Source organism: Ischnura elegans, chromosome 8 (genome assembly GCF_921293095.1).
Source record: "Ischnura elegans chromosome 8, ioIscEleg1.1, whole genome shotgun sequence".
Lineage (NCBI taxonomy): Eukaryota > Metazoa > Arthropoda > Insecta > Odonata > Coenagrionidae > Ischnura > Ischnura elegans.
The window spans coordinates 15672265-15689247 of NC_060253.1; the positions used below are offsets into that span (position 1 = coordinate 15672265).

Consider the following 16983-nt stretch of genomic DNA (forward strand, 5'->3'; position numbering starts at 1 on the left):
CAGGCGACTCATGTGGGCAACTCTTTTTGTTTCGTGTTGGATCTACTAAGGGCCTTAAAAATTTCTTGTTTTCCATATCTATTCCGCAAAAATGTTTGTTTAAGGTGGTCTTACTCGGCTGAGATGCTTATATTATCTGATATTAACATGGCTCTATGGACCAAGGTAGATAATACAGCGACTTTCCGCGATGGATGGTGGTGGCTCTGTCCGTTGAAGTACAGTGTGCGTTGACTTCCGCAATTATATTATTAGCACCTTTCATTACTGAGAACTAGATACCAATCATTTATTCATAGTCATTAGAAAATTTCTACGCGATTAGTGCAATAGCTGATCGTATTAGGAATAAATTATACAGAAAATGTTTCATCATAGTCGAAGATAAAAGGCAAGACAGCATGACAGATGTAAAAAGAAAACTAGTTACAATACGTTATTAAAGGATGATAGATATTCTACACTGAGGACTAAGTATCGTAAATGTACATCTTCATTTGTCTGTATTCATCTATAAATTAACGGCTGGTGTCCTATCACTTACTGCTATACGTCTGAATAGACGGCAAGTAGTATAAAATGCAGATGAAGTGAGCCAACCGCTATTTATATGAAGAATATGAGCTTTTCCCGGTGTTTAGCGTGGATGAAAGCGTCTCGGAAGGATGTTGGGAAAGTCTCCCAACGAAACGTCGGCCTACACCATGCAGACCCTGACCCGGTTGGAAACCTGAGAAGCTTTCATCCACGCTATTTATATGCCGTTCTAATCCAGTCCCTTCCTAATATTTAAATCCCTTTCTAATCCAGAGCTGCTTCTGTGAGAAATTAAATTTCAAGACTTCTCATTATAAAAAAGTGAAAATTTTCCACTTAATCATAATTATTGTGTACATATGTAGACATTCAAATTTACATCAGAAAAGAACACGTAGTCCAAAATTTTCCTCAAAGAGCTGAAAATGTACACATATTTGATATTACTTCGAAGCAACTTTGGGTTATGATACGTTAAAATAAAAAAAGGGTAATAATTTTTCACCTCTACATAATTAATTAGCAGATAATTTCTTGAGGTGCATATCTACAAATATAGCACGAACTCAACAAAATTAATTGTAATCATGTGACTGCAACAAAATAAAACAAGTAACTCCACAATATTTCAACATTGTTATGTGTATTTTTGAAATGCTGTAAAATGTATTTAATACTATTTATCATATGCATGTAATTCTTTTTTTGTGATATCGCTCATTCTGAATGTCCGCATTTTATTCGATTACACAATATAGCATGAAAGCCCCGATTAAGCTGGCGTCTCATTTTTTAAAAGCACTCTGTTAATATAAGTATTTACGTGAACTGTGGAAAGAAAAAACAAGACTTTTTTATGTCTTCGAAATTTATGCATGTTCAAAACGTTAGCAAACTGATGTATTTCCTTATGCACTTACACCCCAAGGATTCGTGTGCTAATTAATTACAAATCAATGTAAACGATTTAGAATATTAACTTATAAGTATAATAAAATCCTGGTAATGAAGAACGTAAATCCTAGTAACGAAGCGGTTTTCCGCTTAGCTACTATCTGCATCTGAGTTACCATCTACCTAATGCCATTAAAATAGTTATTGCATATTAGATGTTTGGACTTACTACTGGTTGTGAGATTATAATTTTTAATGGCATGTTGCCAAGGGGATTGCTCAAAAACCTACATGCATTGTTTTAATTATTTGCGGTATTAAAACAAGATTTTTTATACTTATAAGTTAAAATTAATTATACTTATATGCTAATATATGCTTATAAATTATTATTCGTTAAGAGCAGGCTAATGCCGACGCCGGGTTTCTCTCCACCCTTCCTTACCTACCCTTCCCTCCTGGCGCAAATGACCTCTGCTGTCGGTCGCTTCCTTAAAATACCACACCTAATATTCACGTAAAATGTACGTTAGCGGTTGATATGCGGATTACATCCTATTTATAGAGTAATTTTTACAATGGAAGTTTGAAGAGACCTTACCGCGTGAGAGAGGGAACGAGTCTAACATAGCCGCGAATCTACTTTAAGAATTTTTACGGTGGGAAGGTTGGCACCCATGTATTCAAATGACGGCGAACTGTAATCAAACAGTTTACGACGTGGAAGGCCGCCAAGGATAAGTCAAAACACTTTGAAACTTCCACATGCACTCATCTATTTAAAGAAAACTGGTTTCGGTTATAAATCAATCCTTAGCAACGCTTGTTTACCTGTCCAAACCTTAATTTTTTTCAACATTTAAAAGCCCATAAGCATTTTACATCACCGCAGATTTTCTTGCGATTAGACTTAAAAAAAACGACTTGATCTTGAAAATTAGTTAGATAAGAAATTGCAATGCTTCCTCAGAATTTTCAGATTTTTCAGCATTGTCTTATGTCACTCACATTCACAACTTCCACTATATTGTGTCACGTGATATTATAATTTTTTTTCTCGTTCTTCAACGTTGACACAACAGAATAATATCCCGCTCAAAACAGATGCATTTCATGACAAGTAATAAAAACTGAAACATGTGCACGATAAGTTACATATCTAAAATAAGCCCCTAAAAAGTCACGGTGTCGTCTTGATGGTCTCACACCGGTGCTATATTTTTTCCTAGCACCAATGAAATAGACATATACAGCAATATCACGCAGGATGCATAGATTATTAAACCACTATAAATCAAGGATATCCACCGATTACACAGCAATGATGCAAAATTTCACAAATAACACTTTCACTGTTATTGGAACTGTACCTCATTTTTATTCAATATTTTAGGTTAAATATAGAGATTAGTTCAAAAAATGTCCACCAAAATCCGATCGCAGCGCAGCGATCATTACATTGTAGGAGTTCGTTTGGCACATTGAACTTTCTGCGTCAAATATCAAGAGACTTAAGATTATGGCATTAAGCATTGTGATTATAAGTATGAGAAATCGATCGATTACAAGATTTTATCTAAATAAAGAATAGCAAAAAAAATCTTAAAAAAAACATTGTTTTTCTCGCGAACCTAAAAAGAATAAAATAAACGTTCTATGAGCCTGTCAGATTCTCTAAATAAGTATTTTCATGTACAACGAAAAACGTTGGGCTCATGTTCCGCTATAACACTCAATAAACCTAACCTTAACATCAATAAAAATCATATAATACGACGGAATTCCGGGAGTATGGACTCTGACATCGAGTCCTTCATTTTTCCTCCCAATAATTTTGTCGGTTATAAGTGATTTCTCTTCACTGTGACAATTTTAAATAGATATAAGCAACGGAAAGTAACAGGAAAACGGTATGCCGTATACGCATCGCAACAATAGGCCCTTACACTCCGTTGCTAGGACAAAGAGCGCTTACGGTGCATTTTTGAGATGTGAGTTGCAAATTAGCCATGTTTCTGCTACTTCCTGTCGCTATGATATATCGAAAAGTATCGCAAGTTGGTGGCTGGTTGAACAAAAGCTGCACCTCAGAGGTAACCATTTCGTATCACCTAACAAAATTTGAACGAGATCAGGTGGTGGCAATTGAGGGACTTCTCTTGTTAAGTGGAAACCTCTGAATTTGCCTAAAATGGCCCTAGATTGTGTAATTGTTTATTCATAGACATTGTTTGAACCATAGATTTAGTCAAATAAACTTCAAATTTCATTTTTGCAAACCATAACCATGTATCCACTCTTTCATATTATCCATTATCCCATACTTGCATAAAATTAGTCTTCATAACTGTTTGATTCTAATATCAGCCTGAATTTTCGCAAAATTTTAAACTTTAGAGCTCGGGCGGCAGTATTTAATATTATCCGATTTGAAAAAAAATAGCGTGCGAGACCCTTATATCATTTCGCAACTTTCCCGCAAATTTGATCATGAAAAATAAAACCCTTTTTCGGCCCACCCTATTGTGTATATATTACTTTGCTGGATTCTTTCGCGTGCCTACGTTTTCTCGAAGGAACCAAACGTGAAACAGACGGTAGATATACTCAAACATTAAAGGTGGGTATTATCTCCGTGAAATAGGTTACCATTAATGATGACCTTATGAATCCTACGACTCTCAGGGGATGTAGACCTCGACGCAAGAGGGATTTGATCGTCCTAAATTACCCACGACCCACGCGTCATACCCACTGTTTTTACACCCACCTAGTGAGTGACTGCTCGACCCCGTACCCAGCCGGAGCGCACCCCGTAACCGCTGTATCTATGATCGCCTGTAAGATGCCACTCATACATAAGTACTTCCATGCAGCCTCGGGCCTTCATAATAAAAAGGGCTTGCGAAAGACAATCGATCCCGGGCAACAGTTATTTGTGCTAAGGGAAGATGACTAATACAAATAATTATAAATTCATCACTCCAAGTGTCTAAAATTAACAACTTTGAGCTTCGGGGATTAAATTGGAACCAGAATGGAAGCTATCTTCCTTAAATTTAAATGAAATGCTAGTCACAAAGTATACTAATTTTTCACACGTCATACAAATGTCATTAAATTTGACACGTGGCAAAAAAGCATATCGATGGCCAAGTTCTAACAACACGTATCTCAAATTCGGTATCTTAAACAAAGTGTTATAACATTAAAAAATAAAATACAAGCAATCAACAAGTCTTAATTTGCAAATGAATGCTTCTTATTCAATTTTATGAACTTTTGGTTTTTAATTTCAGTGTGGTATTTAAAGAAATTAATCGCTTCTTTGCTCTTCTAAAAAGTTGCTATTTTTGAGACACGTGTTGTTAGAACTTAGCCATCGATATCACGAAGACAATGTCATTACAATACGAGAATAGAGCAATATCAATAAAGAAATGGTGTAGTTACATTATTTTTGCCAAGCAACACATCCATCAACACACAACATTCATTGCAAAACAAACCGACAACCTAATTCACCTCTATCGGAAATGCACATATTTCTCAACCATTAAGAAGATAATAAGGGTCAACAGTAACATTGTATCGTAAACAAACATTTTCGACACTCACCTTTGTGACCTAAAACGTAAATTGCTAATTATACGCACTATAATCAGTAAAATAGTGAACTTAACTTGCGTCATCATTCCGTCAGCCGTATTTTGATGCTTTCAGTTGTTTTCTCATTAAAAGTAACAATGATTTTCTCAAGTTTTTATATTTTTGCTAAAGGAAATACTTTTCCCGTCAAACAAAATCAATCAATCTACCAGAATCCATCCCAAAGGAAGAAGAATGAATGGGCCAACAGCCATTGACAATAATATGATCCAACGCTGCAATCACGAGCAATACACTTCACAATACCGCGATAAGTAAACATATCTAACTGAATATCAATGCACATGATCGATGATTTACTTTTCACGGAATAGGAATGTTCGCGTCAATGGACAATCCTCTAATTTCACATAAATAATCATTGTTTATCTCATATATCAATTGTAAAATAAATCTTGTTCAACTGACATTAATAATTATTTGTAACTGAAAAATTATTACGGGCCAGCGATGCTTATTATACTACTACTTATCACACTCGGTACTCAACTTATCATAGATGCAATATTTGAAAATATCTTAACGCTGAAATTTTCTGCAGGACGTAAATTTTTGCTAATATTAATTTTATGCTATTTTATACAAATCACTGCAAAGTTAACTTATTTTCAAATAAAATAATTCTCGCATAAAGTAAGAATTGACGCTTTCCCGGCGAATATAATCGAAAAAGCCTATTCGGGCTTCCAGCCCATAAGCTGGCTAACTTCATCCACTCACCATTAGCCCTGAGGATGGAACCCGACTCGTGTTCCGAAACGTCGGCAGAATGGAGGGATACCACCCGGCTGGAAGCCCGAATAGCCTTTTTCGAGTTCTCACATGGTAAAACCTGGGAATTTTCACTTATTAAAGAATTACTTCATAGTAAGTTCCAGATTTTTGCGGACACCGAATAGAAATAGCTATAAAACAGTGAGTTGGAATTATCAGCACATCCTTCACCTTTATCCTCCGTATCTTGAGCACGATCTCATAGATAAACCGGTGTTTCTTTGAACAACATCAGTAAGAACATTGACGAGGAGTGGCTAGCAGGATAATTGCGCATGCAAAACACAGGAATTCCTTTCCAACGCGCGGCAGTCACCAACCGAAACGGACTCCTTTGAAAAATTACCGCGTAGTCAAAGCAGTTATGACGGCATTTAAAAGCCTCAAAAGAAAAAGTTACGCCACAAACAAAACGAATCATAAATCGACTCAAAAAGAAGGTAAGTAATTGCATCGCGAGTCGCGATGGTCTCCTCGGATGCGAATGGCCACTCAACATGCGCAATAAAAATGTGCTATACACAGCCACGAGCTATTTCCGCGCAGCGTCGCTAAGGAAAGACGAAATAAACACACACGAGCGAAAGGAGAAAAAGATACGACAACTCGCGGACAGTATTTACATTATACGAAGTGCGCAAGATCCACTCTCTCCTCTAGGCAAAGTGCGATGGAAAAGTCACGCGTACTTTACACTGCCGTTAATTTTGCCAAAGGCTACCTCTCGACCATTCTGTTGAGGAAGTCGCACTCGTTTCCTGCGCAATTCTACGGTGGACGAATAGCCACGTTCTAAGTTGGGTACGCGCTTAAAATTTATTCACGGCACGAAGACCTTGCATACGTGTGTTGCTAATGTTGCCTAAATAAGTTTAAATGTATCGCCAGTAAAAAAATTCGATCTTAACCATCATGCACTAGTAGTTAAAACCCCATTACCCTCTATGGTATGGTATATATTGTATAGACCTCTATTCTTTCGCTTGACCCCATTATGTTGGAATCGGTCAAGCCTAAGAACAACAATTATCATTACTATTACTACAATTCTAAGGTACGAGTTTCCCACATGGAACTGACATTCTTTCTAGCTGAACTTTTTACAGAAGAGTAAATGGTAGTGTAAACGAACTACTTACGCCATGCATTGTTACCAATGAAAGTTTCATCTAGTTAAATCATGCCAATTCAAAAAATTATGATAATTTATTACGAGGCACACGTTGTGTCGTATGAAAAATTGCCCCACACGGAACTGTACCTTTGATATTGCATTTGTTTCGGAAATATATGAAAACTGTCTCCCATCATGTAATATTTTAATGTCTCAGATCTTAATAAATAATTAGCATGAATTTCCAAAGTAATATTAGCAATACTATCTTCTCTCTACGAAACCCGAGGCCTATTTTTACCTCAAATCAACCCCAATTACACGTTTGCTAATCATTAAAAAACGGACGGAGATATTGGTCCATATATCGACCGCTCCCTCCCGCAAAGTAGTGTCCCAAAAAATAATTCTCTTCAGATTTTTCTTGAATTTCTAGTCCACAAAATCGTACGCGTAAAGCAAGAGCAACATCATCGTATCTGAAATTTCACTGTAAACAATTTGTGGACCCCTAATCTGGCATTCGATTTCATGGACAAAATTGCAGATACGATTATACGGCTCTAATTTTAAACACACATTTTTCTGGACTAGGTATTCAAGCTACGTCTAAATGGAATGAGTTTTTGAGGTAATACTTTGTGACTAGGAGCGGTCGATATTAGACCTGGATTTCTCACATCTTATCGTAATAGGGTAGTCTCCTTCATCAAAGAAAACGAAAGGCATTGATTGCAATTCGTTACCCACCATTAGTGTATTCATAATATACGAATAATTTGGTTTTAGAAATCCCAGTTTAGACGAATGGTAATGGTCAATTTTAACTGCATTTGAAAAAGGTCAGATTGGCGCCCATGAGATGCCACTCCAGGTGACGTCACAGGGACCTAGTTTCTATACAAGTAGATAGGAGTTTTACATTGTCTGAGATTACCAATGCATGCATGAGGCACAGACTTCAGGGAAACGCCTCTTAATAATCACCTATTAAAACTTCCTAAAGTCGGAAAGTTTCCTTCGTTTGATAAGATATTAATAATCCAAGCGCTACCAGCTAGCAGGGTACTCTGCTACCTGCTAGCAGCCAGCATCGCAGCGGCGCACAATATCCTGCCCCAAGGTCACCTCACAAGGCGGAAGCGGGAGCCAGAATGACGTCACACGGGTTATTTCCAGCATTCATACTTAGCTGTTGCGTTTTCGCGCGCTTGAAATTTTTCACTTTTCATTAAATCGCGAAAAAAAGATATCGTCATTTAAAACTCTAAACGCGTTAAATGCGTACTCCAGGAGTAATAACCTTTTGATTTAGGCAATAAAAAATAATAGGAAACCACCCTGTTGCCATATGCACAATTTTTTCAAAAGTGCAATGAGCACTTAATGAAATGAGTTACAGTTCGCAACGCAGAGAGATGAGGGAGACTCGTGTAAAACGGCGATAACAAGCATAATTATCGCGTTACTTACCCCGAGGACGATAATCGTCTCCTCGAATACCGTTTCTGCATGATCCAACTCGAACCGGATCACTCCATCGAACACTCACGGAGTAGTTGAGGTTCAAAGTGACCTCATGGCGAACGGACTGCAATACGCGGGGTGATACTATTGACAACTCTTCGGGATTTTTCCATTCTAGAGGTCGCTTAAAGAGCATAAATGCAATAGCATTAAATTTTCCCGATTTTTTGAAGTAACATCATTTTCAGGGTGTAACGCTCAATTTTACAGCCCTTTAGGACCAAAATAGGGTTTTTTTCCTTCATCAAAGAAAACGAAATGCATTGTTTTGCAATTCCTGACCCACCATTGGTGTATTCAAAATATTCAAATTATTTGGTTTTAGAAATCCCAGTTTAGAAAAATGTTAATGGTCAATTTTAACCTCATTCGAAAAAGGCCAGATTGGCGTCCATGAGATTCCTCTCCACGTGACGTCACAGGGACCTAGATGCTATACGAGTAGATAGGAATATTGGCGCTTTATTATAATCTTACCCGCGCCGTATCCCGAGAAGATTTTTCAAAAGAGTAGATAGGAGTTTTACATCGTCTGAGATTATCAATGCATGCATGAGGCACAGAGCTAAGGAAAATATCTCTTAATAATTACCCATTAAAATTACTTGAGTTCGGAAAATTTCCTTCCCTTGATAGGGTAATAATAATCCTTATTTAAGCCAAGCCAATTAAATTTCACGGTGTATTTGTAGATTGTATATTTTATTATAAGAAGGTATCCAGAGAATAAAATTGCATTTCGCATATAAAATACAAATATTGAGAGTAATTTGTACTAAGTGCGGAGATGAAATGTGAAAAGCAGTGGTATCCATAATATTGAATGTAAATGATAAGGTACCCAGCAGATTTCCGTTGCGAAATTGGAGGGCAATGTTAAAATGTTAGTAGTTGTTAAAAAAATTATGGCCTTGCCAATGGTTTTTTATCCTTTCCTTCTACGGAAAGGAGGTATTGAATCTGTTGTATTGCCATTAATCTTTAGCCACAACGAAACTTTTACGTGTTCTGCTATCGCAAGCACCCCCTTACAAGCTCAGAGGGACTTTCATCGTGGAAAAATATTTTACAAATATGAAATACGATTACCTTATAAATTGAATAGTAGCTTGTTGTACGTTTTGTGAAAAAACATATCGAAAATAAATCTGAAATAAATTTTACCTATATCTGCCGATACTGGCATTAAAACAATAAAAACAATGAATGTACTCACTCTGAGCAGCTAACTGTTGCTGATGCGCTGCTTGCCTCTGTAAAGAAAAAAAAAGAAATTTGCTATAAGATTAAAAATGTACAGAAAAAAAACACATTTCGAAATCAATATACGCAGCAGAAAATACGCAACCAATTCGAACAAAGGTTATTAAAAATTCCATGAGCAGGATATTTAAAAATAGATAAAAATTAAATCCCAGACAGCGACTGATTATGCTAAGCGAAGCACAGTCGTATTGCTTTTGATTTCGCGGTTCAAAGGCGATGCGGATTCCAAGAGTAATCATCCGTAAGGAATAGATCTCAGACTTCTGTGAACATGTCTTCAACAATCATTCTCGTGCAAATGTGAATAAACCAGGGATACCAACCCTTCCGTATTAAGTTACGTATTAAGTAAGTTACGATCTTAGTCTATCAATTAAAAGGTACCTTCCACATTAACAATTTTTGATAAGGTACATGGGCATACTCAGCGAGGGGCAGGGGGGGCAGCTCCCCCCCTAGAAGCCAAAATCGCAACAGTCCTTAAGCAAAATCAGTACTGAATTGAAACGAAAGTATTCAACTAATTTTCTTCTAACCCATGAAAAATGATATGCATTATTATAAGATATGTAACTGAAATAAAACTATTTTTTCAAGAAAATATTCTAATAAACTAATAAATCGCTGCTATAATTTTCTTAAATATTGGTTTCATTCACCTTTTCCAAGCTAAAATGTCACAACTTGGCTTGCCTGCCCCCTAGACCATGGCTTGCCCCCCCCTAGTTATGATCCTGGGTAGGCCTTTGATAAGGTATATACGTAATTCCTATATACCTTATCAAAGGCCTTCGTATATACCATTCAGAAATGTAAACAGGATGTTTACGTTATTTACAACTTAAAGGTAGCAGATTATTGTTTAATAGAGAACAAAAAGTTGAAATAGAGGAGTCCATATGCAGCAGTATTGATATCAGGAGGAGAATTGAGCAAGCCAAGGAGGTCACGATAAAGAAAGATCTGATGAGAGGATCGTTATGAAAGAGTTTAAAGAAAAAAACTAGTTAAGAGACAGATATGGAGTGTAGATCGCGCATTACGGTGCGGAAACGTGGATGTGGAGGAAAGAGGACGAGAAAGGACTGGAGGCGTTCGAAATGAGGGTATGAAGGCGAACGGAGCGAAAGGTTAACGACAAAGTGCTGGACATGGTGGGTGCGGAGGGGGAAATTTTAGTTGGCACGCACAGGAGTAGACAGAAGGTATGAATGGAGGAGGTATTTAGCGGGGAGGGGATGTTGAAAACATTGTTAGAGGAGAGAATGTTGGGTAACGAGGAGGAGGAAGGAAGAGAATATGAATAATAAGTAGCATGAAAAGGAGTCGGCTTTATTGTCAAGTTATAATTATACAGACTTTAATTCATTCATTTACATAATTCATAGTGTTAAAAAGGCCTCGCCTATAATAGAATGACATTAAGCAACCGAGGAAATAAATCTTTTGGTGGAGTTGCAACCCGATAAATACGGCAGCACATACAATGAAAAATTCCAAGCATCAAAGCAAGTTATTCACGGAAAAGTGTTCACTATTACATTCTGGCTGATCAATCTTTTAAAGTCTAAATGTACAAACTCCTAGAAGGGCAGTGCGATATAGTTTCAATTCCAGAAATAAATCATCTCCAAAACGACTTTAAACACAACAAACTGTTTTATTTGGGCTTAGTTTATTTCTAAGTGTTCCACTCCGGTGAAAGGACAAAGAGTACAACATATAAAGAGGGAATCTATACGATTGTTCTGCAGTTTTAGAATTCTGAGAGCAGAAAAATATGAACATCAGAGCACAATAACAGCAACATAGAAATCATTATAACAAAACAGTTTATGGATAGTAAAATCGTTTATCAAATAAATTCCTATCCAAGAGTTTTGGAAACAAAAATCATTTTTCGAATTACGCTGTCCGGTCTACCCTCCAAAATTGGAGTTTCCTTTTCAATTCACAATAAGGTCTAAAACTTTTCATTACATCTATTTCAGCAAATTCTCTTCCACCCGCTTACCGAATATTCTTCCCATCTGCTAGGAATACCGATTATTAAAGTGCAATTTTAATCGTGTTCCTGATATTCCGTTTCTTTCAAAAGTGGTACTGACAAACCTGAAAACGCATATTTTCGCTCATTATAGGGATAACTCAGGCTCCTTCCTGCGAGCCGGAAACAGATAGAATGAGGCCAAAATTTGTCTAAAAAAATATTAGACCTGAAGTACAATTTCCACGAGCCATAGAGGAAGTGATCCGAGTTCTCTTCTTGGTAATGGTGGAAAATTTGATTTCGATTAAAATCGAAAATAGAGTTTAAATCATCAGAGGAAATCGAAATCGAGGAATGATCTCCGAGTATCGATTCAAACTCGATTTTTCAACTTCGATCCTGACCACTTCGCTTGATCTCAGAAGCGTCACTGCCGGCCTACGATCACGCCATCCGTTTCATCTGATATACTTCTCTCTGAGGCCGATAAAATTGGAAAGCGACACCCTACGTTATCAAGGAAGCATCTCCATAATTTTATCTTCCTTAAAAGTTTTGGTGAATCGGAATTGTTCCAAGCAGTGATCCCAAAACTTAAAAAAGATTTTTGTTACTAATAATTCAATAATGCCTCTTCTAAGTAGATTTTTTTCATTATTCATGCGTGTATTTTGAGTATATTTCGAATGAATAATGTGCATGATTTTGTACAAACATTTTTCAATAAGAATCATCGGTATTTTCGATCTATCGATCTTTACGCTTCAATATCGATTTTGTTGAAAAGTTGAGTTTCGATCAAAAATCAATTGCTCGAAAAAACTATTTCGACCGACATTTTGTCCATCACTACTTCTGGGGTGCCCCAATTTCATTCCATTATAGCTTATGTTTTATAGTTTGCATTGAGTTATATAAATGGATGAAATACATTCATTTATTATTGTTATTACATTTTTAAAGACGATCAGTTAAATCAAAGCCATTTCTCTTGGTTCTACTTTAAAGACATCAACTACAAAGCCCCATTCGCTTCCTTCCCCTCCAGAAAAAAATTATGGATTAATTCACACACGCGCTCTATTTTTAAAGAGCCGTTTTATCCTTGGCCTTTAAAGAATCTCTTCCACCTCAATAATCACCCGTGACTTTATGAGCCTACCACTTCCACCTCGAAATCAAATACCTTTCATAAACTTGCTTCGTAATAAAAAAAATAGTGGTGAACTTTACATCATACTCATGAAAAATGATTGCTTGGAGTGATGAAGCATGTTGTCTCAGCTGTAATATGTTTCATTATGTGCTGCTAATTTTTGATGGTAAAGTTTCTCATACCGGAGTTGCTTAGTAACACACAAGATTGTGTATGCATTCCACGCTATATCTACGGCCGCTCCACGTGTTTATTTCTTAAACGATAAGAACATAAAAATACCCCTCGCTTTCATCGAGAAAGAAAAAAAAATCGCTTATCCTATCCTTGAGAGTATTTCATATCTCAGTAGACTCAACAAGCTGTAAATGAACAGAGAATATGATCTATTAATGTAGTGATTTTGCTTCAAATGGGTGATTGATTAATTCTGCTTTTCCATTTTATTACTGTCCTAACCATTGCATGTTACTTCCGTCTGTCTTACCAGTGGCTTATTCCGGGGTGAGCTTTATCGTCATGTATCTCAAGAAACTTACTGGTTGAATCAATGAGTTGATAAATAGGGTGGTTTCCTATTATTTTTTTATTGCCTAAATCGAAAGATTATTACTCCTAAAGTACTTATTTCACGCTTTTAGGTTTTGAATTGCGATATCTATTTTTCGTGATTAAATTGAAAGTGAAAATTTTCAAGCGCGCGAAAACGCGACGTCTAAGTATGAATGCTGGGAAAAGCCCGTGTGACGTCATTCTGGTTCCGGCTGTCGCCGTGTGAGGTGACCTAGGGGCTAGGCTTTTAGCGCTGATACGATGCAGTCTGCTAGAAGCTAGCGCTTGTCTAAAATAAGGATTATTAATACCCTATCAAACGATGGAAACTTTCCGACCATAGGCAATTTTAATAGGTGATTATTAAGAGACGTTTCCCTGAGCTCTGTGCCTCATGCATGTGTTGGTAATATCAGACGATGTAAAACTCCTGACTACTCGTACAGAATCTAGGTTCCTGTGACGTCACGTGCAGTGGCATTGCATGGTCGCCAATCAGGTTTTTTTTTCAAATGAGGCTAAAATTGACAATTAACATTCGTCTAAACTGGGATTTCTAAAACCAAATAATAATACGAATAACATGAATACACTAATTGTGGGTAAGGAATCGCAATCAATGCCTTTCGTTTTCTTTGATGAAGGAAACTACCATATTAGTTTTTGCCCTTAAGTTTAAATATTTTTTCACCAACTTCAGTAAGAAACCTTATCTTTTTCACATGAAAGTGATTCATATGCTCTATCGTATGTGATACAGCCTTCGAAAGACCCCCAAACAAAACTACTTCAAGGTTAAGGTGACCCAAGGAATGCAACATGCCCCCCATTCCTTTAAATGTACAGTATACTACACCTGTGGCTTAGTCTCGCGTGAGCTCTACCCTCACTTATCGTAACCGACCCTCAATCTGCATCACTGAGTTAGTAATTGAGTGTCACTTTCAGACCAAATTATAGCAGAACCGACAACAGCACTACTAAGCGGTGCGGTAAAATGACAATACCGTCGCGTCGCCATTATTGCTATTTCTTGCCGTTCCCACCAAGGGTGTACCCAGGATCATAACTAGGGGGTGGGGGGGGGGGGGGCAAACCGAGTTATGAAATTTTAGCATGGAAAAGGCGAATGAAACCAACATTTTAAGAAAATTATAACAGCGCTTTATTAGTTATTGAGATTATTTCCTTGAAAAAAGTTTTATTTTATTTACATATCTTGTACTAATGCAAATTATTTTTCGCGGGTTTAAAGAAATTTTTTTTTATACTTTCGTTTCAATTCAGCACTGATTTTGCTTAAAGACTTACGATTTTTGCTTCTAGAGGAGGGGGGGGGGTGCAGCTGCCCCCCCTCTGCCCCTCGCTGGGTTCGCCCATGGTTCCCGCAATGATAGCTTTTTCTAAAAGAGTTTACATTCAATGAGTTTCGTTAATTTTCATTGGTGAGGCAGTACATTTATGAAGGGGAAGGTTGATTTGGTTGAATCAAGGAGGGGTTGGTTGAAGGTTGAATCAAGGTTGAAAGGGAGCGAGGAGGTCCAGCATGCATATCGTTGCGTCGCTATGCTCGGAGGATCCCATGTTCAAATCCAGAGTGAAGTCTTAACTCGCCATAAACCAAATGTCTCGATATGCGAGGTAGCCCGGCGGGAGGTACTGTCGACCCCTCCCCGAAAGTGTGATAAAACACGCCTGTGGCTTAGTCTGGTGTGAGCTTTACCCTCACCTACCTATCCAGGCAAATCACCGCGATGAATCACGCAGTGATTGCATTGAAGGAAAAACACTCAAGATTGTATCTCCCTAGCATTTAGCTTTTCGACACCTCGCTTCTTCCCACGAGGATCAATAAACGTTTTTAACTTCTGAATATGAAGCTTAGGTCTCTAGGTCAGGTCTAGGTTAGGATCCAGAGGAATTACAAACCTACGCCTTACCCTAAGCCACCTCGAACATCGAGGTAGTTGTTTTTCGATATCCGAAAACTTCAATTATTTTCACATGTCCCGAAAACAGCTCACAATGGCTTTTACACCGAGGGTCCCAACAATTAACAGCACGAACATTCATTCCCATGAAAAAAGTATCTTACCCAGTCGGGGGTCGACCACAGGACCCTACGAATAGTATGCGAGGAATTTACGCCACCGCCACCAAAGCCGGCACCAAATATTTGAACGTGTAACCCTAAGATAAGAAACCAAACTATCTACGCAATAGTCTACCATGCTATCACAAGTAATATAGAATGAGTGTAGGCGAAAAATGCAGTCGTAACAACTAAAATGGTCATTGGAAGACAAATCAGAGGAAATATTGCATTTTCTTATTTATCTACTTAACATTTAAAGACCTAAAACATTTCCTTCTAAGCATATAAAGAATGGTATATAAGTGATATGTAGGTATATATGTGTGTAATTTTAAGGGTATGATTTATAAGTACGTAAACACTGAAGAGAGTTCTTGTTAATGGGCTTTTTCAACTACCCTCAATTTTTTCAGGGAGGCCACTCTAAAAAAAAGACGATTTACCTGACTTTTCAAGATTATATTCGTTATTTCATACACCTCGCCAATCTTCTATATTATTTCTACTGTATAGATACCTTTTTCTCAACTTATACGCAACCAAACTCTACAAATGAGGTACCAAAATTCACATAATTTATCAGAGAACATGCGACGGCATATCTTACTTCCTAAATATTGCAATTGTTTCCTAAAATTGGTTTTTAAATAATAATAAAAGCAAAAAAACAAAAAAATCAGAAAACGGTAAATATTCCTGACGTTAACGGCGCACAAACTGATACATTTGTTCATTTGCAACAATATTTCGCATTCTTTAAATAACTTTTATCAAAATGCGGCTGAATCCACATTCAAGTCACTTGTTGATACGTAAGTATGAGTCATTATGTGCGTTTAACAGAGGATAGTGGAATTACTTCCAATGTTGTGTTTAAAGAGGTCCTCTGACCTCAATTTGTACATGAAAATTCCAATTAAATTCGTACATAAGACCCGACCTTTTCTTCAACATTTTAAAATTAGAAACGCGCCTATCCCTCTGTGGACCTGCATTGAAAAGAGCGGGGGAAGCCCGCTGGGAGCGGGCGCATCACGCTCGTAATCCATATTCATAGCAAAATGTGGCGAAGGGCACTGGCATATTAACCTTAAATTACAAGTTTTGCACACACATTCACGTCTCAATCTACCACAGAGTAGAAGACTTCCTGGCAATCGAGATTAAACGAGCCTTTCCTTTGGAAGTGTCGATGATGAGCTGTCGGGGCGTGCACGTGCTCCGTCACGGCCGTGTCCAGCTCGCATCGCCACTCATCCAATTAAGCATCGTTGTGGGCAGTGCCCGGGATCGAGGCCCAGCCGGGACAGTCATTGGCAGACGAGTCACGGGAAGTTACTCGAGCAGCAAAGACCATGGACTCGTAGCAGGAAATTATACATGCGTTAAATGGAAATTAATTGGTTGCT

The 16983-nt window shown here is 37.5% G+C and overlaps 1 protein-coding gene across 4 annotated transcripts in view; it reads right to left on the bottom strand.

Moving 5' to 3' along the window:
- LOC124163225 overlaps nt 1–16983 on the bottom strand; it is a 794093-nt gene that overhangs the window by 233082 nt on the left and 544028 nt on the right. For all 4 annotated transcript variants that reach the window (XM_046539977.1, XM_046539976.1, XM_046539974.1 and 1 more), the window contains one exon: nt 9732–9768. In XM_046539977.1, coding sequence (XP_046395933.1) covers nt 9732–9768 — 37 coding nt within the window. The remainder of the gene's footprint in view (nt 1–9731; nt 9769–16983) is intronic.